The sequence below is a fragment of the Corythoichthys intestinalis genome, chromosome 9 (assembly GCF_030265065.1).
Source record: "Corythoichthys intestinalis isolate RoL2023-P3 chromosome 9, ASM3026506v1, whole genome shotgun sequence".
In the NCBI taxonomy this organism is placed as follows: Eukaryota; Metazoa; Chordata; class Actinopteri; order Syngnathiformes; family Syngnathidae; genus Corythoichthys; species Corythoichthys intestinalis.
Genome location: NC_080403.1, coordinates 58,442,581 through 58,468,180, shown reverse-complemented (window position 1 = coordinate 58,468,180; position 25,600 = coordinate 58,442,581). Strand labels below are relative to the sequence as shown.

Here is a 25,600-nt window from a genome sequence, read left to right as displayed (position 1 = left end):
TGGAACGGTTCAGGTGATATATTGTTTGATTCAAACCTTTGTTTTCAAAATCTAATAAAACAAAACAAAAAAAAAAAAACGTTGAAAATTTCCAGATTACGTAAATGTCTGGATTGAACTTAACCTTATACATTACAACCTTACAACTACATGTTATCTATCTATCTATGCTATCTGGTATACCAGACTCACTGCTGTTCCAGCGATTGAGTCTGGCGACCGTCCGGCGGATCAAATTCCGAGGGTGGAGCAAGCCACAGCAAACAGACAGCATAGTGGACCAATCAGCGACGGGCAGACGTTACGTTGTTAAAGCGACAAGTAATTAGCGTGAGCGGAGAATGGAGACGTTTATTCAACATGGCTAGCGCGAGCCATGTTGACTGCTGTCTATGACTTGTGTGGATGTGTTTTTGGTAATTTAAAACTGGTTTTACCGCGGATTGGAGCATATTCTCGGCTTTCCAGTTCGCCATCTGTGTTGTTGTAGAGACAACTTTCGACGCGCAAGACTGACGTTACTCGTTAAGAACACACATGCAAACCTACGCCCTTGTTTATAAGTATTAGCCTAGACCTCTGAACAGTAGTGTTAATATGTAAAGGTACACGATAATTATCGGTCCGATAATTATCGGTCCGATAATAGGAATTATGACGTCATCCCAATAAATCCGATAACATAATATATTATCGGCCCTATGAATAATATTTTTGGCACGGTGTCGGATTGGGATTTGTGCATTTGTTTCCACTCCTGTTTTTCCAGTATGCAAAGTTTTGTTACTGTCTTTGTTTTTTTCATTGTAATAATGTTCACGTCATCATGAAAATTCTGGTTCGGTCAAAGGCAAATCTAAGCTGAATCAACCACTAGTATTTTTGACCTACAGGTGTTCAAAAACTCAGGTGAATATACATTGAAAAAAAAAAAAAAATATATATATATATGTGTAGATATATGTATATATATATAAATTATCGGTTATCGTATCGGTATCTGCCTTGAGGAGCAGGAAGTTATCGATATCGGTATGGGTTTCAAAAAATGGATATCGTGCACCCCTATTAATATGGCAGGATTAAAGAACAATAAAAAAAACATGGAGTGATTTATGGTCAAGAATTTGTTTTAGTTGACTCGGGCCTGAAATAGATCTTGATAGATGACTTCCTATATGTTTCATACGAGCCTTCCAGTTAACCTTATCATCAAAAAGCACCCTAAGAAACTCATTTTCATAAAGCCTTTCAATATTCACCCCGACTGTATTTAAAGTCAATTTGATTTTGCTAAAGTTTAATGATAACTTGTAAATCTCCACCAGAGGAAAAAAAATACTCACGTCATCTGCAAACACACCTAATTTTAGTATTGAAAAATATGAATAAACAGTTTTGGAGTGTTTCATCTTTTTTTCCCCACAAAATTAAATGCAATGAAAATGTCACCTTATCCAAAACTTAGTACAAATCTCACAAGGATGTTGCTTTAAGTAATAACATACACAGACGGTAAACAGATGCTTAAACTCACACAAAAGCAGACTGTCTGTTCACCGATGTGCAGGTGTGTGTGTGTGTGTGTGTGCGCGCATTTAATTAACCCCAGTTTTTCTGGCAATTGGAGAGAACATCTGTTTGCGTTCACTAACAAGGTTTGTTTCTCCCGTGCGTCTCACGCAGCTGCCCGCTAATGCTGTTGACTAACACGCAGACGCATACAGTGAATTAAAGTCCATTTAGGCATTCGTCACGCCATCCCCCATAAGCTTTCGCTCGTATAGACGTCAAGCGCTCCAAGGAAACTTACCCGGTCATCTTTGGTGGTCTCCTCTTTTGGTATTCAACTTCATCCACAGTCCATACTGCGCCTTTCACGTTCTCAACACGGACAAAACACTTGTGCAGACTCAGGTTGTGGCGCACAGCATTCTGGAAAAAGAAGTCAAAAGGAGACATTTCAATCATTTATGTGTTCAAAATGGTTGAATCACTTTTCAAATTTCACTGTCTTTCATATACAGAAATCCCTCACTTATCGCTGTTAATGACTGGTCGGACTGGTGTTCTGCCAAAATGTTCGACATCGGCGAAACGTGCTACACGAGGCAAATTTGACACCCAAAGTACTACTGTGCATTTTAAACTTGTTACTATAAATAACAAGTAGGGCTGTCAAACTATTAAATTTTTTAAATTTTTAATTAATCGCAATTCAGACCATCTATAAAATATGCCATATTTTTCTGTAAATTATTGTTGGAATGGAAAGATAAGACACAAGACGGATATATACATTCAACATATGCTACATAAGTACTGTATTTGTTTATTATAACAATAAATCAACAAGACAACAACATTATTAACATTCTCTTAAAGCAATCCAGAAAGACTTGTAGTTCTTAAAAGATAAATGTTAGTAAAAGTTATAGAAATTTTATATTAAAACCCCTCTTAATGTTTTCGTTTTTATTAAAATTTGTAAAATTTTCTATCAAAAAATAAACTAGTAGCTCGCCATTGTTGATGTCGATAATTACACCATGTTCACTCATGGTACAAACCCATAAAATCAGTTGGACCCAAACGCTAGCAGAGGGCGCCAAACACCAAAAAACAAGTAACAAGCGGACATTACACTGTACTATCATTTTAGTCTGTTTGAGCGGGGCATGTGCATTAATTGTGTCAAGTATTTTAACGTGATTAATTAATTACCGCCCGGTAACGCGATAATTTTGACAGCCCTAATAACAAGCATTAAATATTGCATAAATATTAGTAATATAATAATAATACTGTACATTCATTCTCTCACTTTCTCTCATATTATACGTACATGTGTCTAAGTATACATACTTACATACTGTATGTACACTACGGTTCAAATGTTTGGGGTCAAAGCGACCCCAAACTTTTGAACCGTAGTGTAAATGTAAATAAATTGTACATAAATATGTTTTGAGAACTTTTATTCTGATAACAAAGATAATTATAACAAGATTAAAAAAAAAAAAAAATCAACTGTACACTCCAAAAAATGCACAGGCGCTATTTTGACTTCTAAATAGGTGTTTTTCATTGTATATACACATTAGCTTTGTTTTTACACTTTACTGAATCCATTGTTGTATTTATCATGTAAGAGAGTCAGTTAAAACACTTATGAATAAGCATTGCTTAATATATGGCGGAAAACACTCAGGTGACTTGAAGTTCGGCTCTGAGACCCCCAATTTGGCCAAATTTCAAAATTGTCCGATATGCACGTGTGATACATCATTGGAAAGCTTAAAATCTCAATTTTCTGGGGGAAGAAAAATTTTGAACAGGAGGGCATTTTTAAATAACAAGAGCAGAATTAAAGACACCACAATTTTAACGAGATATTATCGCGTACATACCATGTTTCGATCCAAAAACTCCATGTAGCATGTATCACCGAGTGTCAAGACACAGCTCTGAATGGCCTCAGCCAGATTTTTGGGGGATTTTATGGGTGATATAACAAGGGTCGCGATGCAGAAATCGCAGACAACATGGAGTAGTTGAGATTTTCTTTTTCGTATAGTTACCCTTTTAAACGTTATTTTTCAATTTTTTTTGGTCTGGATCAATTATTTATCATCTAACATATCGGGGAAAATGCGACAGTAACCAAAAAAAAAATACAATTAAGCGATAGTTATGAGGTAGATATCGGTGACTTTTTTTACAGACGCCAAATTTTTCATTGTGACGTCATTTGTTAAAAAATATGCGAGTGAATAATTTATTAAATTTGTTTTTTTTAACTAAATATTAGACATCAATTATGATTCTAAGCTAAAAATGACATTTCGAATAATAATTACGATTACTTACCACTAGTGCTGCAACGATTAATCGATTAACTCGAGTATTCGATTAGGAAAAAAAGATTCAAATTAAATTTGGTGCCTCGAGTATTCGTTTAATTAAAGTGGGGTTGTAATGGTTTATTTTTAAAGTGTTTGCATTGAGTTTTATTGATTTGGGTGGCTACACTGCCCTCTTGTCTGCCTCATTTCACATGGCTGAATCCAGCTGGCCCATGTTAAGACCAACATAAGCTAAGTTTTTGTTTTAGCTAATGTTTTGTAATGCATTCGTAATTTAGTTTACAGGCATATATAGCCATTTTCTGTGTGAATATGTTTCCGAACCATTTGTTAAGAGAGGAAAAAAAAAAAGGCGTTTTATAGCATTTAAGCTAGCAGACTTTTGCTGTACATAAATTCTTATTTTTTTATAATGTTTGAGGCTCAGCTCGGGGATTTTAAATTTTCATGTTCCTTATCCGATTACTCGATTATTCGAATAACTAGTTCATCGATTAATCGACTACTAAAATAATCGATAGCTGCAGCCCTACTTACCACCTTTTTATGGCTAGGTTGAAACAAAAGCGGTTGCGCGATGTCTGTAAACGGGGGTTTAAAACGGACAAATTAAAAATAGTTTGGGGCTTAATGTGCCATGAATCTGCTATGGCAGCATATAGATACATTGTTCTATCGAACACAACAGTTGTTTTGGCTTAAAATACTGCTTAAAATTTCTTTTAAAGAGGGGTGCAACAGCAGAAACTGCTTTTTCAGTCTTGTCTGCGTTTTCCGCCATATAAGTAACGTGATTATAACATTTATATATGCCATATGCCGGGAAACACAGACAAGACTGAAAAAGCTCTTTAAAATAAACTCTGTATTTCAAGACAAAAGAATTTTTCTGTTTGATAGAACAATATGTCTCTTTGCTGCCATAGCAGATTCATGGCGCATTAAGCCCCCGAACTGTTTTTAATTTGTCCGTTTTACCCTGGGGACCCCTGTTTACAGATGTTGCATAACCGCTTTTGTTTCAACCCAGCCATAAAAAGAAGCTAAGTAATTATATTTATTTTTTGAAATGTCTGTCATTTGTAGCTAAGAATCATTAATTGATGTCTAATATTTACTTAAAAAAAGACTTTAAAATTATTCACTTGCATCTTTTAAACAAATTATGTCACAAATAAAAAATGGTGTCTGTATATAAGTCAATGATACCTGCCTCATAACTATCGCTTAATTGTATTTTTTTGTTACTGTCGCATTTTCCCCGATATGTTAGATGATAAATAATCGATCCTAACAAAGAAAAGTTGAAAAATAACATTTAAAAGGGTAAATATATGAAAAAGAAAATCTAGACCACTCCTTGTTGTTTGCAATTTCTGCAACGCGACCCTTGTTATATTCCCATGTTTCACGCATAAAATCTCCCAAAATCCGGCTGTGGCCATTTAGAGCTGTGTCTTCACACTCGGTGATACATGGAGTTTTTGGATCGAAAAGAGGTAATTACGCGATAATATGTCGTTAAAATCATGACGTCTTTAGTTTTGCTCTCTAATGTTCTCACTTCCAATTAGGATTTTGCTGTTTCAATTTTTTTTAATAAAAATTTTTTTTTTTTTTTAACAAATGCCCTCATGTTCAATATCTTTCTTACCCCAGAAAATTAAGATTTTAAGCTTTCCAATGATGTATCACACATGCATATAGGACAATTTTGAAAATTGACCAAATTGGGGGTCTCAGAGCGGAACTTCAAGTCACCTGAGTGTTTTCCGCCATATCTAATACTCTGATTGTTTGCATAACACTACAATGGTACTTCATATCAAATCCAATGAGACTAGAATGATGAAATTGTCTATAAATAATTGTATATATGTGTATTAGGGTGTGTATGTATATGTGCATGCTGTCTACATTCATAAGGATGAAGATATCTGGTGCATATATCATGCTTTTGGAAAACCGGGCCCCTACTAAAAGCTTTAAATAGCCTTCTTGGAGTATCCTTTTTGCGCATCTAATTGTATAAATATATACTGTACCTGGTTGTATATGACTTGTATATTTTGAATGATTTGTGAATAAATTGAAATTGATATACAGCTTACAAATCATTTATTATCAATTAACCATCAGTTTATCTATGATAAATTATTATTAGGGCTGTCAAAATTATCGTGTTAACGGGCGGTAATTAATTTTTTAAATTAATCACGTGAAAATATTTGACGCAATTAACGCACATGCCCCGCTCAAACAGATTAAAATGACAGGTCAGGGTCATATGCACTTGTTACTTGTGTTTTTTGGAGTTTTGTTGCCCTCTGCTGGCGCTGATTTTATGGGTTCATCACCATGAAAATTGTGTAATTATTGACATCAACAATGGCGAGCTACTAGTTTATTTTTTGATTGAAAATTTTACAAATTTTATTTAAACGAAAACATTAAGAGGGGTTTCAATATAAAATTTCTATAAGTTGTACTGACATTTATCTTTTAAGAACTACAAGTCTTTCTATCCATGGATCGCTTTAACAGAATGTTAATGTTAACGCCATCCTGTTGATTTATTGTGATAATAAACAAATACAGTACTTATGTACAGCACGTTGAATGTATATATCCGTTTTGTGTCTTATCTTTCCATTCCAACAATAATTTACAGAAAAATATGGCATATTTTATAGATGGTTTGAATTGCGATTAATTACGATCAATGAGTTTTAAAGCTGTGATTAACCTGATTAAAAATTTTAATCGTTTGACTGCCCTAATTATTATTATATTATCTATAAGGCATCATTGTAAATGCATCATTGTAAATGCTTGACAAACTGTTTATTAACAGTTTACAAATGATCTATTAACTAGTTATAAATACTTATTATAAAGTGTTTCCTTTAAACTTGTTTTGCAAAACCAGTAAAAAAAAACCACACACTTTGGTCAAGCACACAAAGTACAACCCCCTTCAAGTTACTTGATTGGGGCAAAACTCAGCAAATCCAAGATTTTTAACAAATTAGAATACAAAACAAGAACAAAAAAACATTTCACAATTTAAAAATCCGGAATTAGGTGAGTTTGGTTAATGTACTTATTACAAGAAAACTTGTAAACAATGCAATTGATTGTAATTCATTCATACAATTAAAATAGTATAATAAGGTTAAAAGTGTTTTAATATGCATACTACAGACTAATTCTTGACAGACAGCATTATTTTGTCTCCCTCTTTTGTTATCCGTCATCATCAAGCGGACACATCGTGCGCACGCCCACGCAAACACACACCGTCTCCGACGCGCCGCTATCTCGGTCGGTCCGACCCCCCCCCCCCTCCGGGGACAGGCCTTCCTTTTCATCTGCCATTTGTAGTGTGTTCATGCCCAATTTCATTACCAATTTTAATTCGTCTATAATTAAATCCCGCATATTCTCTCTGACATGCTGTTCTAAGCCGAGAGGGAGGGACAGGCCGGGCATGCATCACTCGTTGCCGTAATTACACACACATTCACGCACGCAAACACACATAATTACACAAGCCATAATCAGCGCAGGAAGCTTCTTTCTCTCTCTCCCTTCAACCCCTGAGCCGCGATGCTAAGTTTTGTAAATGAGTCTGACCCCAATCTCCGCCTGCCACCCCGAAGACACACTCTCGCTCAAACGCGCGCGCGCACGCTCACTATATTTGCATTTGTCTCCGTGATGAAAGCCTGATTCTCTCAGTTAAAAATATTAGGAGTCATTTAGAGAGGGTCACAACATTCATGTCACTCATCCATCCTGCTCAGAAGGCCCTATTTAAAAAACAAAACACTTTCATTTGTAGGCAATATAAAAAATTTCTACTCTCATCCAGGATAGATAGTAAAAAAGATAGGGCTGTCAAATGATTAAAATTTTTAATCGAGTTAAATCACAGCTTAAAAAGTAATTAATCGTAATTAATCGCAAATATATGCGATACTTTTCTGTAAATTATTGTTGGAATGGAAAGATAAGACACAAGACGATATATACATTCAACATACTGTACATAAGTACTGTATTTGTTTATTATAACAATAAATACACAAGATGGCATTAACATTAACATTCTTTCTGTTTAAGGGATCCACAAATAGAAAGACTTGTAGTTCTTAAAAGATAAATTTGAGTACAAGTTATTGTAATTATATATTAAATCCCCTCTTAATGTTTTCGTTCTAATAAAATCTGTAAAAATTTCAATCAAAAAAATAAACTAATAGCTCGCCATTGTGGACGTCGCCAAGCGGGACGTCACATGGGCTCCCTGCCGTTCTTCCACAGTGTCTTTAACTACGTAAGGTAGTGATAGATATACACCACAAGGTGTCAATGGCAAGTTTTAAATTAATTAAAGATCTAGCCAAGGCAAAGTCTGAGTAAGTTTTATGTGTATTTTGCACAGCTATTTTGATTGGGAATGCCAGTTCTCTTTGCATTGAGCATTTTTTTTATTTTTGTGAACATTATTTTTTTGAGAGATAGGAATATTATTTTTGTTGTGCTTTCACTAAATGATACTGTCCCAAACTGTACCCAAACTTTTTCCTGTGAGAGCCACATAACTTTTCCCTTCGCTGATGAGGGGCCGGGGTCAGTTTGTAACAGAAAAAGTGTGACGATTGCAGACGTGCCTAAATGTAAAAATTTATAGTTTTTCAGAAAGCCACAATCAAATAACCCTTTCTGGATTCTTCACAGAACAAAGGTAAATAAAATAAAAATAACAATATATGATATAATATAATATAATAATAATAATAAATAATAATAACACTATTAATTAAATAGATAATAACCAAATCACCGAAATAACTCTCTGGGTTCTTTACAGAAAAAAGCCAGGAAATAAATAACACTATTGGGGGAAAAAAAAAAAAAATCAAAATGCTCTCTGGTATTGTTCAGGGGTCCCCAAAATACGGCCCGCGGGCTGCATAACTGTTCCGCCCAAATGCATAATGGGAAGTTGGGCAACCATGACTGTCAGTGGTGGCCGCAAATGGTATACAGTATGTTCTGCGTTGTGTTCAGTTAAGCGTGTTAAGAAAAAAAAATCGTTTCCTGTGAGAGATAGCAATATTATTTTTGTTGTGCTTTCACTAAATAATACTGTAGCGACTTAATTGTTCTGCCCAAATGCATGGTGGGAAGTTGGCCAACCATGACTGTCAGTGGTGGCTGCAAATGGTATACAGTATGTTCTGTGTTGTGTTCAATTAAGCGTGTTAAGAAAAAAAATTGTCTCCTGTGAGAGATAGGAATATTTGTTGTGCTTTCAGTAAATGATACTGTAGCGACTTAACTGTTCCGCCCAAATGCATGATGGGAGGTGAGGCAACCATGACTGTTAGTGGTGGCTGCAAATGGTATACAGTATTTTCTGCATTGTGTTCAGTTCAGCGTGTTTAGAAAAAGATTGTCTCCTGTCATTCTTCCCCACGTCGTTAGGCATAATAGCTTATAAAAGCATTATAAAAGCATAAGAAATGATACTTTGAATATATCTATTGAAATATTATTTTACGATTATCATTAAACAACCCCCTTTGCAATATGGAATGTTTTTTTTAGAGTTGTCCAAATCGCATATTTGCACACCCAAGTTTGAGTCCCTTGATTCTGACAATTTGCCGATAACGATCCGATACCTACGCAATTTATTCATGTAAAGTGGTACCCGGACCTGTGCGGTCCATAAGGCAACCTAGGCAAATGCTTAGGGGTGTCGCAGCGTCCAAAATGGCGTCAAGAAAAATGTTCAAATAATATTTGATAATAGCAGTATTAAAAAAAAAAAAAAAAAATACAAGACAATGAAACAAAACAACAACAAAACATATCTTATTCAGTCTTTAAATAATAATGAAATCATTTTTCAAGTGTGCCTTCTGCGTTTCACTGTTTCCTGTGATGCGGTAATTTCCACCACAAACTCTAGTTTCACTCAACTCCCTTGCAGACCAGCGAGCTACCTGAAGGTGCTATTTTTATCCCCCAAAATTGAGCGACGTTACGGCGACGAGACAACGTTCTGAAAAGATAAAAACCTCCGGTCGCATTTTAGAAAGAAGAAGAAAGAAGAGGAGCATAAACATGAAAAAGAGGTTTGTTGTGATGAAAAAAAACTTTTTTCAACTGCATAAACATGTATACACTGCTGGCCATAAGTATTGCCACCCCTGCAATTCCGTCAGATGAAGCTCAATTTCTCCCAGAAAATGATTGCCATTACAAATGCTTTGGTAGTAATATCTTCATTTTTTTAATTGCAATGAAAAAACACAAAAGAGAATGGGATTTTTTTTTTCTTCTAATCATTATAATCTTACGCAAAACTCCAAAAATGGGCCAGACAAAAGTTTTGGCACCCTCTGAAAAATCATGTGATGGTTCTCAAATTTGTGTAATTAAAACAGCACCAACAGGTGGTGGCAATAACTCAATCACACTTGCAGCTAGTTAAAGTGGATTAAAGTTTACTCAACCTCTGTCCTTGTGTGTACCACATTGAGCATGGAGAAAAGAAAGAACTGTCTGAGGACTTGAGAAGCAAAATTTTGAGGAAACATGGGCAATCTCAAGGCTACAAATCCACCTCCAAAGACCTGAATGTTCCTGTGTCTACCGTGCGCAGTGTCACCAATAAGTGTAAAGCCCACGGCACTGTGGCTAACCTCCCTAGATGTGGACTGAAAAGAAAACTCGACGAGAGATTTCAACGGAATATTGTGCGGATGCTGGATAAAGAACCTCGACTAACATCCAAACAAGTTCAAGCTGTCAACCCATACTATCCCTCGGCATCTGAATGAGAAGGGACCATATGGTAGGATACCCAGGAAGACCCCACTGCTGACCCAGAGACAAAACAAACAGGCTGGAGTTTTCCAAAATTTACCTGAGAAAACCAAAATCGTTTTGGAAGAATGTTCTCTGGTCATATGAGACAAAAGTAGAGCTTTTTGGGAAAAGGCATCAACATAGAGTTTACGGGGGGGGGGGGGGGGGGGGGGGGGGGATGAGGCCTTCAAAGAAAACACGGTCCCCACAGTCAAACGTGGCGGAGGTTACCTGATGTTTTGGGATTGCTTTGCTGCCTCTGGCACTGGACTGTTTGACCGTGTGCATGGCATTAAGAAGTCTGAAGACAGCCAACAAATATTACAGCATAATGTAGGGCCCGGTGTGAGAAAGCTGGGTCTCCCTCAGAGGTCATGGGTCTTCCAACACGACAATGACCCAAAACACACTTCAAAAAGCACTAGAAAATGGTTTGAGAGAAAGCGCTGGAGACTTCTAAGGTGCCCAGCAATGAGTCCAGACCTGAATCCCATAGAACACCTCTGGAAAAATCTGAAAATGGCAGTTTGGAGAAGGCAGCCTTCAAATCTCTGAGACCTGGAGCAGTTGGCCAAAGAACAATGGTCTAAAATTACAGCAGAGCATTTTAAGAAACTCATTGATGGTTGCTCGCAGTTATTATGTCTAAAGATTGTGCTACCAAGTATTAGGCTGAGGGTGCCAATACTTTTGTCCGGCCCATTTTTGGAGTTTTGTGTAAAATGCTAATGATTTAATTTTTTTTTCATTCTCTTTTGTGTTTTTTCATTGCAAGCAAAATAAATGAAGATATTACTACCAAAGCATTCGTAATTGCAATCATTTTCTGGGAGAAATTGAGCATCATCTGACAGAATTGTAGGGGTGGCAATACTTTTCCCCAGCACTGTACAAGTTACATTTAGATTATTTTACAATAAACATAAAATCAGAGTTGTGCATAATGTAAAAAAAAACAGGGTTAAAGAATAAAAGTTAATAGAAATAAAAGAAAATTGAAAGAGAAAACGAACATGATTGTTTAAGACCAGCAGAGGCTCCAAGATTGAGCCCTGTGGAACGCCTTCGATGTTCTTAACTCATTCCGTAAATAACGGCCTGGATAAATGAATACATTTTTAAAACCCGATCTTTTTCACCCGATTCTGATCTTCAGTAATAGACATAATTTGGCCCGATTTCTGATCACACGATCTGGGACACCCTTAAACAAAACATATTCAATTGTGTGCAATATAAAAACAATTTTATGTTCTCATCCTGCACAAGTCAAACGAAACCAATGATAAATTTTGAATATATCTAGTGAAATATTATTTCAATATTTTGGTAACAATTATTGAACAACCGCTAAACCGCTTTTCTGCCCACCGCTTCTTCCTCTGATCAATGACTTCCATTCACTTGACACCGCTGCTCTCCTCATGAAATTTAACGGCTTATACATCTCAATGGCCCTGTTTGACTCACTGAGCTGCTGCATAAATACATAAGGCCCAATTTGAAGGCCTATATATTTCTAAAGGCCATATTTAAAGATGAGGAGGTAAAATAGATATTCCGGAGTGTATCCGTCTTCCGTCTCTTTACCCTCATCACTTAGTCTGTCTCGCCTCAATTTTGGGACTCTGAGGAAGAAGGTCAGAGTTTTTCTCCACGGCCTTTTCCCTCCGCATTCATACTCTCACCCGCCGCCACGTCGCTCAAATAAGCGAGAGGTTTCGGCAGAAATGGGTCAGCGCTTACGACGGCGGGATCGGGCCAGATGTGCGAGCAGGGTGTTCCGTAATGAGGCAACGAACGTGCAGTGTGAGGTGAGGACGGCTTGTAAGAAAACGCCACGGTAAAATGTCTCATCAAAGACAGAAAGAGCCATTAACTGTCCAATCAGTCAGGTCTGAAGTCAAGTTGCCGGAAAATGCGTGATATATCATTTACGACAATCGATACGAGCTTCACATTGGGGCTTGAATAGTGGATATAGGGCATTGCTCATGTTTCAATAAATTATGCTACCTTCATGTGGTGACGTAATAATGGCAAAAACCACTTGACGTTTTGAAAATACACTGTCAATACATTCTAGAAGCTGTGTGTTTACCTTCCACGTGGCCGTGTTTCTCCTAAAGTAGGCAAACTTTCGTGTAAACCAGTTGTAGATCTCGTTCAGAGTCAACTGTCTGTCAGGGGACTCCAGAATGGCCTGTAGGCAAAAACCCATGAGCAAACATGAAGTGGAGATAATCAGGTAAAGGAACGGTAGTACAGAGACTTACATGACGTATAAGAGAGGCGTAGGTAAAGGGAGGCCTGACATCGGCGTTCTTGTAGAACTCACAGTTCTGAGCCAGCTCTGAATAGGAGAGGAAAAAAACAAAACTTTAAAAAAAAAAAAAAAAAACCTCCAGAGACAGCGATAACAAAAAGTGGTATTAATATATGGCAAAATGACTTTTGGCATATGGCATTTTTTTGGGGGGTATGTGGCAAAATGGATTTTGGAATATGCAATTTTTGGGGGGTATGTGGCAAAATGACTTTTGGTATATGGCTTTCTTTTTTGTATATAGCATTTTTTTCTGGCATATGGCATTTTTGCAGGCCATGCACATCCATACCATTGACGGCTATCCACGTCCAAATTTTCCATTCATTTTGAGTGGCAAAAAATGTGTGGTTGTGAAAAATGCGAAATATATACCAAAAGCAACTTTACCACATACCAAAAAGTAAAAGCCACATACCAAAATCCATTTTGCCTCATACAAAATAATGCCATATACCAAAATCAATTTTGCCACATACCAAATAATGATACACCAAATAAAATGCCATATTCCAAAATCCATTTCACCACATACAAAAAAAAGCCATATACGAAAATCCATTTTGCCACATACAAAAAACAAATGCCACATACCCAAAGCCATTTTGCCATATACCCAAAAAAATGCCACATTCCAAAATATGCACACACCAAAATCCATTTTGCCACATACCAGAGAAAAAAAATTGGAAAAAAAAAAAAAAAATGCCAATACCAAAATCCATTTTGCCACATACCAAAAATAAATAAATAAATAAATAAAATGCCATTACCAAAATCCATTTTGCCATATACCAGAAAAATGCCATATGCCAAAATCCATTTTGCCACTTGCCAAAAAGCCATATACCAAAATCCATTTTGCCACATACAAAACCAAAATAACCAATTCCATATACCAAAGAAATGTACATACCAAAATCCATTTTGCCACATACAAAAAAAAGAAAAAGCCACATGCAAAATCCATTTTGCCACATACAAGTCCCCCCAAAAAATCAAATGCCACATACCAAAAAAAAAAAAAAATGCACATACCAAAATCCATTTTCTCACATACAAAATAAAAAAAATAAAAATAAAATAAAATAAAAAATGCTACATACCAAAAAATACCATGTACCAAAATCCATTTTGCCACATGGGAAAATCCATTTTGCCATATACCAAAAAAATAAAAATAAAATATAGCCACATACCAAAATCCATTTTGCCACATACGAAAAAAGAAAATACATTTAAAAAATGCCACATACAAAAAAAATGCCACATTCCAATATCCATTTTACAACATACCAAAAAATGTCACATACCAAAATCCATTTTGCCACATACAAAAAAAGCCATATACCAAAATCCATTTAGCTCAGGGGTGTCCAAACTTTTTGCAAAGGAGGCCAGATTTGGTGTGGTAAAAATGTGGGGGGCCGACCTTGGCTGACGTCCTTTACGTAGAACAATATATTTAAGCAAATTTTAGCAAGCCATTCTGTGTGTCACATTTGCTTTATTTTTTTTTCTTTCAAATTAATAATTTCAACAATCTCACAACTAGCTTTTGTGGCGTACTCTTTTGACTCTCGGGCTCTTGTGAAATATTGCTGCTCTGAAATTAAACTAGCTTCAAGTTGCTTCAATTTCTGGCTATGTATCTTCCCTGTAATCTTGTCGTACATATCTCTTTGCAAATGAGACAGACACGATTGTTGCGTATTTTAGTGAAGACATGGTCCAATTTCCAACTATCCTTGACGCGTCGGCCGTCGCATTGTCAACTTTCTTGTTTTTGTTGATTGTCACCGTTTTAGAAAATTAGGAGTTAAGGGTCACACAGGGTACTGTTGCTTAAAGTGCTGCTGCCTTTTAGTGGGTAATGAGGAGCAGCATTTAGTGTGTAAGCTACTTCATATGCTGGTAGCAGTACTGCTGACCAATTTATTAAGTCTGTGTGCGGGCCAGACATTATTGATTTTATGACAGAGGCTGGGGGCCGGATGAAATTTGTCCGCGGGCCAGACTTTGGACATGTCTGATTTAGCTGCATACAAAAAAACCCCCCAAAAAAACAAAAACAAATGCCACATACCAAAAAATGCATGTACCAAAATACATTTTCCCTCATGCAAAAAAAAAAAAATAAATAAAAAGACACATACAAAAATCCATTTTGCCACATACCAAAAATGCCATATGCCAAGAGCCATTTTAACATATACCAAATACAACTTTTTGTTCTCGGTCCTGCTCAAAACTATATAAGACATAAAGATCTGGACAATACAGGTGATCGGCATACCTGAGGCAATGGGGGTGCAGTATTTGTCGGAGTTGCGCCGACGTATGGGCCCGACGCCGTGCGCGTGGGAGTGTGTGTGAAGGCTGGAGGAACTGATAACCGACGGTCCCTGGCGCAGTGGAGTGATGGGGGTCGCGGCTGAGGTGGGGGGGTGAGGAAGACCCTCTGGGTAGACGTCGCTGTCCCGCTTTAAAAGAGAGCCACTGGAAGCCAGGTTCAACTGAGTAGAGATACACATACGTCGGTCAGGGGTGTCAAACTCATTTTGGTTCGCGGGCCACATTTATGGCAATTAGATCTGATGTGCTTATTTTTGACCAATCTTCAAACATTTACCCCTTTTCACTTGCTGAATGTGCTGGTCTTCTTACATTTTACACAAAATGTACATGATATTGGACATTTGAATTGATAAAAGAAGAGGTTGATGGAACGGTACATGAGGAAAATTGTGGCCTTGTGTTATTTGACTATGACAGGTCACATTAAAGATGGGTGACTGCCCCTTTGCTGCATCACATTGCAGCTTCCTCTATTAGTTTTAAATAGGCCTCCTCCTCCTCGCACACACACACACCACATTTATACACAAAACACTCCTGCAATTAAGCCGGTTTGCAAAAACAAAACCACACGACAGCATGTTTGTAAGGAACACAAACACAAGCGCTCTGCGGTGGCCGAGTCTTCACGGAAGAATACAGTCCAATTAGGGCTTGGCGCGCGCATACACAAACACGCGTATAACCGCAAACCGCCGTCTCTCTGGGACAGAGGTTACGGCGACTAGTTTAGGACTAATTAAAACCTCCGCGTGTGTGTGCGGTTCCCTCTCGCCACCGTTTAAGCAGACTCGAGGGGGCGGGACTGTTTAACAGGTACTTCATTAACGCTCCAACCCTGCCAAATCACCACGGCAACAGTCCAACCCCGTTAATTGAGGCCAAGCTTTTTGTTTCCATTCCCGACGCCCCGCCCTCGCCCCTTCCTCCTCCAATCCCTGACCCGGAGGCCCGTCTCCGGCGGCGATAGAACACGCCTCTTCCTGATTTCCCATTAGACGATAACGGCGGCCGATTCCACCCCCGCTGTCGATGACGCGTGCTCGGCCGCGCCATTTACATCAGCTCAAATGATGACACTCTTCCTCTAATTGACAATTAATTTCAACATCTTCATATTTTAATAGGACTCTTCGTAAATCTGAATAATGAAATATTCATTAGACAGATGACTAATAACAAGCGCGCCGAGCACTACGGTCACACGCGCGGACACACACACTCACTTTCACAACCATTACGTCTAATTCCGAGCCCTCATCAACCCGCTTTGGTTTTTCCTTACCGAGCAGATGAGGAATTGGACTCTTTAAATATTGCATAAAAATAATGAAAAAGTCCATTTTGTTCAAAAAGGAGAAGAAAATTGGGTTGTTGACCAGACATTAACCATCTCTGGTCAATAGAGGGCGTAGGAGGCAAGCTACACATGATATACTGTAGCTCCAAGATCTACGTTTCAAGGAGGCAAGTCTTTTTTTGGCCTATTTTTTTTTTTTTTTTAGCCTCCTACAAACCTCAGTAGCAATATTGCACAACAAATCACTGTGAAGACTTTTTTTGGCCTTAAAAAAATCCCCATTAAAAAAATAAATAATAATAATAATAATAATTAGATTCGATTGAGGTGTCTACTCCTTTGTTGCGAGTCACCTCATCACTTGAAATTAATATCTCAAGCCCTATATTTATTGCAAAATGGACCCAAAGGGGTGCCCTTCGTTAGTGCTACTTGTTGGGACACCCCTTTGTTATAGAGAGAGTTGCTACGCTCCGTCAGCTGACGGACGGGCTGCTATTGAAGTCATCACTCGAAATTAATATCTCAAAATTACTGAAAAATGGACCCGAAGTGGTGCCATTTGTTAGTGCTAGTTGTTGGGACACCCCTCTGTTATTGATAGAGTTAGTACGCTCCATCAGCCAACGGAGGGGCTGCTATTGACGTCATCATTCGAAATTAATATCTCAGGCCCTACATTTACTACAAAATGGACCTGAAGGGGTGCCATTCGTTAGCCCTCTGTTATTGAGAGAGTTGGTACGCTCCGTCAGCTATTGACATCATCACTCGAAATTAATATCTCAAGCGCTGTATTTACTAAAAAAATGACCCGAAGCGGTGCCATTCGTTAGTGCTAGTTGTTGGGACACCCTTCTGTTATTGAGCGAGTTGGTACACTCCGTTAGCTGACGGAGGGACTGCGATTGACGTCATCACTCGCCATTAATATCTCAGGCCTTACATTTACCACAAAATGGACCTGAAGGGGTGCCATTCTTTAGTGCTGGTTGTCGGGACACCCCTCTGTTACTGAGATAGTTGGTACGCTCCATCAGCTGACCGGGGGGGGGGGGGGGGGGGTTTGGGGGGCTGCTATTGACGTCATCACTCGAAATTAATATCTGAGGCCCTACATTTACTACAAAATGGACCTGAAGGGGTGCCATTTGTTAGTGCTAGTTGTTGGTACAGCCCTCTGTTATTGAGAGAGAGTTGGTACGCTCCGTCAGCTGCGACAGAGTGGCTGCGATTGACGAAATCAATATCTCAAATTCTATATTTACTACTAAATGGACCAGAAGGGGTGCCATTCATTAGTGCTGGTTGTTGGGACACCCCTCTGTTATTGACAGCGTTGGTACGCTCCATCAGCCATTGACGTCATCACTTGAAATTAATATCTCAAGCCCTACATTTCCTAAAAAAAATGGACCCAAAGGGGTGCCATTTGTTAGTGCTAGTTGTTGGGACACCCCTCTGTTATTGAGAGAGTTGGTACGCTCCGTCAGCCGCGACAGAGTGGCTGCAATTGACGTCATCATTCAAAATTAATATCCCAATATCTATAAAACGCAGCACAAACAAAAAATGTTTACAGCACAAACGTACAAACGAATGAGACCATGTCGTGTCCATTTTGCAATCACTACTCGAAATTAATATTTCAATATCTCAAAAATGATATCAGCGCAAACTAAACTTTTTACAGCACAAATGCAGCACAAACGCACAAATGGCACAAAATCTAGCCATTTTTTATCAAAATGGGAGAATCTGAATATGTATGTTGCTAGCTACTAAATTAAGATCCCAAGACATTTTGGGGCCTATTTTTTTCGGCCTCCTACAACTCACCACAAAACACTATTAAGCAGTCTTTTGACCTTAAAAAAAAAAAATCATCATTATAGACATATTTTTTTGGGGGGGGTTTGATTTTGGTGTTTACTCCGTTGTTGTGAGTCACGCCATTTCTCAAAATTAAAATCACAAGCCCTCCATTTACTGCAAAATGGACCTGAAGTGGTGCCATTTGTTTGTGCTACGTTTGCGCTAGTTGTTGGGACACCCCTCTGCTATTGAGAGTATTGCTACCACGATTAACTCGAGTAATTCGATTAGAAAAAAATCTTCGAATCAATTTTGCTGCTTCGAGGATTCATTTAATATATATATATTTTTTAAAGAAAGCACATACATAAACCCATTCATATAACAGCTTAGAGTCTCAACATAAACTCCCATTCAAAGTGTAAGTTGACATACAAGAGAGTGTGCTTTGAAATTGAATTTTGTCTTCATTTTTACTTACAACACGAGTGAAACAACTTCAAATAAACTGTGAAGGTATTTGAAAAAAGTGACGATTTATCGATTATAAAAAATAATCGCCCTAACTGATTCCCTCCATTTTTTTTTTTAGTAATGTACTGATAATGTATTGGGTTTTAGAGTGTGGGAGTGTCAGTGTTAACTCACAGGTTGATTAAAAGGCTTTGGCTCTGAGGGTCGCATGTGCAGGTGGGTCATCATGGCTTGAAGTCGCTCGCTCTCTTTCGCCAGCTGTGGAAAACAGGATTACTCTTTTACATCACTCTCAGATAAATACAACGCTATATTGACAAAAGTATTATGCGTGTAAGTACGCCCTGGGCAGAGGGAATAAAAAAGCGCGAGAGCACCGGCAGCACTCACCCACGTTCACACGAGCCCGCGGAAACACTTGTTCCCTTTTGACATTGTTGACTGGCTGTAAATGGGTACCATTATAGCCCGTGGATATCCTTTTTAAGTGCGCGCGTGCGCGAGCTCCAGGTTTACCTTCTGAATATACACTTTGAGCTCTATTAGCACACGCGCTGTGGGAATGTGCGATGATGAGAAACGTCAACATTGCCGTGAAGCTTTTGTATATGCGTGTCACCGTTGAGGGACAAAGTGACATGTCAGTAAGATAAAGACGGACATTCTGATGCGATGTGACGCCGCCTGCTCCTCTGTCACTTTGCGTTCCCTGGTGGAGGTCTCAGCATCTCAAATAGATGATGTTTACCACTACAGTCCTAGTTTTGTTTTTGTGTCATGCAGTCATGGAATACAAATGCTGCTAGGATGCTGCTGCTTATACATCTTACAACCTCGGTAAACTGTCCTATTCTGTGTTTTTCATGATACAAGGCTCATGGTAACGATCATCTCACGTTATGGCGATACAACTATTAGCAGGAAATCATTCTAATTAACTAATAAACAGGAAAAACAAGCAATTTTCTTCTTTCTGCTGTGAGTTCATCATTAGTTCACGTCCAATCCGTTTGAAGTGGGAGGGTTGGCAGCGAATATGGCTGTCAGCGGCAGCCCATGCCAGGCAACGAGTTCATTTTGGGGCATTTCATGTCATTTTCCTCTCGAGTTTTGCTCACTTCCTTTTCTTTTTGGGGAATTTACGGGTCACTTGTTGTTCATTTTGGGGGATTTACAGATGTTGATTTTTGGGTACTAAAAGGAAGTGACTCAAGAATGTCCACACATGAATACGAAGCGACACAAACTCAACACGGAGTGACCCATGAATTTTTGCAGTTGCTGTTTTTTTCAAGTTCAAGTTTATTGTCCCCTAAGGAGGGGAAACTTATCTTACAGCAGGTGAGCACACAGATTCACAACAACAGATAACACATACACATAAAATAACAAAGACCACAATTTGAAAAATGCTATGAACAGCTTTGCCTCTCGGTCCGAGAATTGTGCAAATTTTGCAGCCTAATCGCACTTGATAAAAAGGAGTTCTTTGTCCTGTTGGACTTAAAACAAGGGACTCTCAATCTCCTGCCTGAAGGGAGAACCTCAAATGAACAATGAAGGGGGTGATCGGCACAGTCAAGAATGTTTCTTTGCAGCTTTTACATGGACGTTTTTCGGATTTTGTTGTAATTTTGCCAATATGTCCGTTTTTTTTTTTTTTTTTTTTTTTTTTTTGCAGTTGTTTTTTTTCTGCGATTTTTGCACGGATGTTTTTTGAATTTTACTCTTTTTTGCAGATTTTGTGTGGACGCTTTTGGATTATTTTTGCGATTTTGCTGATATTTATGTGTTTTTTTGTTGGTGTTCTTTGATTTTTTTTTTGCAGTTTATATTTTACTATTTTTTAATTTTGAGGGGGATTTTGCCAATAATTTCTTGTCTGTTTTTTTTGGCAGTGGTTGTTTCATTTTGGGGGATTTACAGATCACGTCCTGTTGATTTTGGGTTACTAAAAAGGAAGTGACTCAAGAATGTCCACACATGAATACGAAGTGACACAAACTCAACAGGAAGCAACCCATGAATTTTTGCAGTTGTTGTTTTTGTTTGCAGCTTTTGCATGGACGTTTTTTGGATTTTGTTGGAATTTTGCCAATTTGTCCGTGTTTTTTCTCTCTTTTTCTTTTTGCAGTTGTTTTTTTTTTTTTTTTTTTCTGCAACTTTTGCATGGACGTTTTTGGGATTTTACTCTTTTTTGCAGATTTTGCGTGGACGTTTTTGAATTATTTTTGGCATTTTGCCGATATTTATGTGTTTTTTTGTTGGTGTTTTTTAATTTTTTTTTTGCAGTTTATATTTAAATATTTTTCAATTTTGGGGGGGATTTTGCCAAAATTTTCATGTCTGTTTTTTTTTGCAGTTGTTGTTTCATTTTGGGGGATTTACAGATCACGTCCTGTTGATTTTGTGTTATTAAAAAGGAAGTGACCACACATGAATACAAAGCGACACAAACTCAACAGGAAGCGACCCATGAATTTTTGCAGTTGCTGTTTTCTCTGCAGCTTTTGCATGGACATTTTTTTTTTTTTTTTTTTTGTAATTTTTTCAATATTTCTGTGTTTGTTTGTTTGTTTTTTTGCAGTTTTTTTTCCTGCAACTTTCGAGCGGACAGTTTTTGGATTTAATTCTTTTTTTGCAGATTTTGTGTGAAAGTTTTTTTGGATTATTTTTGCGATTTTGCCGATATTTACGTGTTTTTTCTTGTTTTTCTCTGCAGCATTTGCGTTGACATTTTTGTGTTTTTTTTTGTAATTTTGCCAATATTTCTGTGTTGTATCTATTTTTGTTTTTTTTTGCTCTTTTTTGCAGCTTATATTTCGATATTTTGGGGGGATTTTGCCAATATTTCTGTGTTTTTTTTGTTTGTTTTTTTTGTTTTAGCAGCTTTTCCGTGGCCGTTTTTAGGATTTTTTTTTTTTTTTTTTTTTGCGATTTTGCCAATATTTTCGTGTTTTTTTATTTTGGCAGTTATTTTTTTCTGCAGCTTTTTCCGCAAGTTCGTGTTTTCGTTGTTCATTAACCCTTTAACACCTAACGTGTCGGCAGCGACGCGTTTACGCATGTCGTCTTTGAAGCTTCGTCACGCTGCAATTACGTCACCCACGTGCCGCTGGTTGGTCTCGTTTGAAAGTACGGAAGTTGATGTCCACACCAGTTTTTATTTGAAGTCAATCGACCAAGAAAAACGGGAGATAATGTCATTTGAGTTTTATAGTTTTATTGCACTCATAAATATGCATTAAAACGCTGCATGGACCATGTATCTATCTCCATATTTCCATCATTTCTTGTCCTTTTTCAAAACCGAAAGCAGCACAAAAGACTACATATATCCCAGGAGCTGTTGTGATGTCAAGAAGGGCGAACCGAATGTGGACATTTTTAATAAATTTCCGAGCGAGGCGCCAACTAAGGAAAAGGAGGCATGCTGAAGCAAGCAACGGCCAGTTTGAGCGAGCGACTTTGAAACGTGCAGAATGAATCTAAAACTAAATTTAGCGCAAGCTAATGCATTGTTTCATTAACTCAAGGAAGAAGATGAGCCGTATTTGTCGTTGTTTTCCTTCGATGAGTCGGCGTCTCGGCGAGTAGAAGTGACAGGCAGACAGCAGCGCGCAAACGGCGAAAGAGTAGGCTGTGTGACGTTGTGTGTGACGCAGCTCCGTGACATGTTCATGCAAAAGCTTTATTGAGTTCGCAAAAAAAACAAAAAAAACAAAAAAAAAAAACTTTATTGGGTCGTATGCCAGAAAAATTAGAATTGAATTGAACTACTGTACTTGTCAATATTTTTGAAAATACTTTTTTTCAATGTTATATATATTTTTTCTTCACTATAATCTTTTCAAATTTTATAAAGATGAGTGTTCGAGAAGCTTGGTTGCATGTACTATATACTTTAGAGAAGGTGATGGGTATAATACCTAACTTCACAAAGAGATATCCTCCAAACCCTTTTTGTGTTATATGATATATATTATTTTTTTCCTCACTATTTTGCACTGTATATAACCCGTTTTGACCATAGTATGTGTAAAGGCCAAAATCGCCTTTGACCATACTTGCTGTTTGTGTTGAATTGTCAAACATAAAACCATTCAATCTTATTTTTTTCTATTGAATGTTTATCCTAACAAGTAGAATAAATATTATCAAGCTTCAAAACGTTTGGTCGAGCATGTTTGGTTGTCAATGGGACATCAACATTACAAATTTAGAAAAAATATTTTGGGATTTTTTTGTCTTTTTGGGTAAAAAATGTGGATTATAATAGGTCAGTGAAGAAAACAACAGTTTGGACATGAAGTTCAAGGTGTCCTTAAAAAAGGGACCCAACTTGGCCATTGTGAACAATTTTTTCTTTGAAATATAAAGGCAACATCAAATGCATGCAAATTCGGCCAAAATAGGCTTAGGTGTTAAAGGGTTAACCCCCACCCCCCACCCCCAGTCAAATGCCATTGGACATCTAGCGCCATCAATGGGGGCCAATGAGGGTGTGTTATTACTCTAACACTGATTGGGCGGCTACTCATTCCAATCCACAGCTTGTTTTTCTGTATGTTATTAGGGCCCGAGCACTAGGCGTGCGAAGGCCCTATTGTAATGCAAAGGATTATTATTATTATTATTATTATTATTATTCTTCTTTCTTCATGGCAAATGAAAATGGCCAATTTGGAGGCCTGAACATGCACGAAAAGTCACCAAAATTTGCACATACGTGCAGATTCGCGTAAAATTTGATAATCTAGCGTCGTTTTGAAAAAATTTCAAAAAATGGCTCAGTGGCGCCCCCTTGACCCTTAAAATTTTCAAAAAGGCCTCTCCTCTCAGGTTTTCAACGTAGAGCGATGAAATTTGGGGAGTAGATACCTTATGCCTAACTGTTCAAAAAAGCCTCTTGCACCCATATTCCAAATCCGACAGGAAATCGGATATTTTGGATCAAATGTGAAATTTTTTCGGTTCACAGTTGGAGTTTACGTTTGGAGGCCTGAACATGCACGAAAACTCACCAAAATTTGCACATACATGCAACTTTGCGTAAATTTTGATAATCTACAAAAAAATTTAACAAAATCGCTCAGTGGCGCCCCCTTGAAATTTTCAAAAAGGCCTGTCCTATTAGGTTTTTTCAACGTAGAATGATGAAATTTGGTGAGTCGATACATTGTGTAAAACTGCTCCAAAAAGTCTCTTGCACCCATATTCCAAACCCAACAGGAAGCCGGAAATTTTGGATCAAATGTGAAATTTTATCGATTTACATTTGAGACCTTGTCGCTGAAGAAAATAGTTGGATCGTCTTCAAAATTGGTCAGACTATTCAGGAGACATATGAGATCTTAAGTTTTCAAAATGGTGAGTTTTCACTCAAGGGTCTGACCTGGGCGTGGTCCCAAAGTCAGCCATTTTTGGGCAAAATACCAAATTCAGAATATGATTAAAAACTCGGTGATACAACGTTCAATCTTTTTCATTTCTAGCATGTATATGAGATATCCCAGCCTGAACACGACTGCATTGAAATATTACCCATTAGGCCTGGCGCCCCCTAGTGGAAACAGGAAATGGCCTTCTTTACGAGACAGGCTCCTCCTCCAAGGGAAAAAAATCTATTGACCTCAAACCTGTTTCAGGGGAGCCTCAAGACATGTGTTCAGGTCCCTGATGAAAAATATTGAGGTTTCGTTGAAGCGGAGAGGTCCAAACTGGAAGTGAAAATGACCGTCAACAATTTGTCTCGCCAAAAATTTTGAACAGTCATAACTCGGCAGATATGCAACATATCTGCGCCAAACTTTCCGTGTTTGTTGAGAGTCATACCCTGAAGGTTCTTGTAGGGGTCATTTGCATCAACTCTACAGTGCCCACTAGTGGCGACAGAAAGAAGTTTTAAAAAAGGCCTTTCCTATTGGGTTTTTTCAACATAGAGCAAGGAAATTTGGGGAGTAGATACCTTATGCAAAACTGCTCCAAAAAGTCTCTTGCACCCATATTCCAAATCCAACAGGAAATCGGGTATTTTGGATCGAATGTGAAATTTTCATGGGTTCACAGTAAGAGTTTACATTTGGAGGCTTGAATATGCATAAAAACTCACCAAAATTTGCACATACATGCGGCTTTGGATAACGTTCGATAATCTTGCAACGTTACGAAACAATTTAACAAAATGGCTCAGTGGCGCCCCCTTGAAATTTTCAAAAAGGCCTCTCCATTTAGGTTTTTCTAACATAGAGTGATGAAATTTGGAGAATCAAAACTTTGTGCAAAACTGCTCCAAAAAGTCTCTTGCACACACATTCCAAATCCTACAGGAAATCGGGTATTTTGGATTGAATGTGAACTTTTTATCGATTTACAGTGTGCACATTTTACACCTTGGCACCTAGGGAATTAGTTTGATCATTCTCAAAATTGGTGAGACTGTTCATGAGGCATATGAAATCTTAAGTTATAAAAATGGCGTGTTTTCATTCACGGGCCTCACCTGGGCGGGGCGCCAAATTCTTCCATTTTTTCGCCAAAACACCGAATTCGGAAAATGACTGATAACTCCCTCAT

The 25,600-nt window shown here is 37.8% G+C and overlaps 1 protein-coding gene across 4 annotated transcripts in view; it reads right to left on the bottom strand.

Moving 5' to 3' along the window:
* Positions 1-25,600, bottom strand: part of foxp4 (forkhead box P4) — a 301,129-nt gene that overhangs the window by 23,080 nt on the left and 252,449 nt on the right. For all 4 annotated transcript variants that reach the window (XM_057847124.1, XM_057847126.1, XM_057847125.1 and 1 more), the window contains exons 11-15: positions 19,199-19,282; positions 15,374-15,593; positions 13,028-13,104; positions 12,853-12,954; positions 1,814-1,935 (exon numbers count right to left, since the gene is read on the bottom strand). In XM_057847124.1, coding sequence (XP_057703107.1) covers positions 1,814-1,935; positions 12,853-12,954; positions 13,028-13,104; positions 15,374-15,593; positions 19,199-19,282 — 605 coding nt within the window. The remainder of the gene's footprint in view (positions 1-1,813; positions 1,936-12,852; positions 12,955-13,027; positions 13,105-15,373; positions 15,594-19,198; positions 19,283-25,600) is intronic.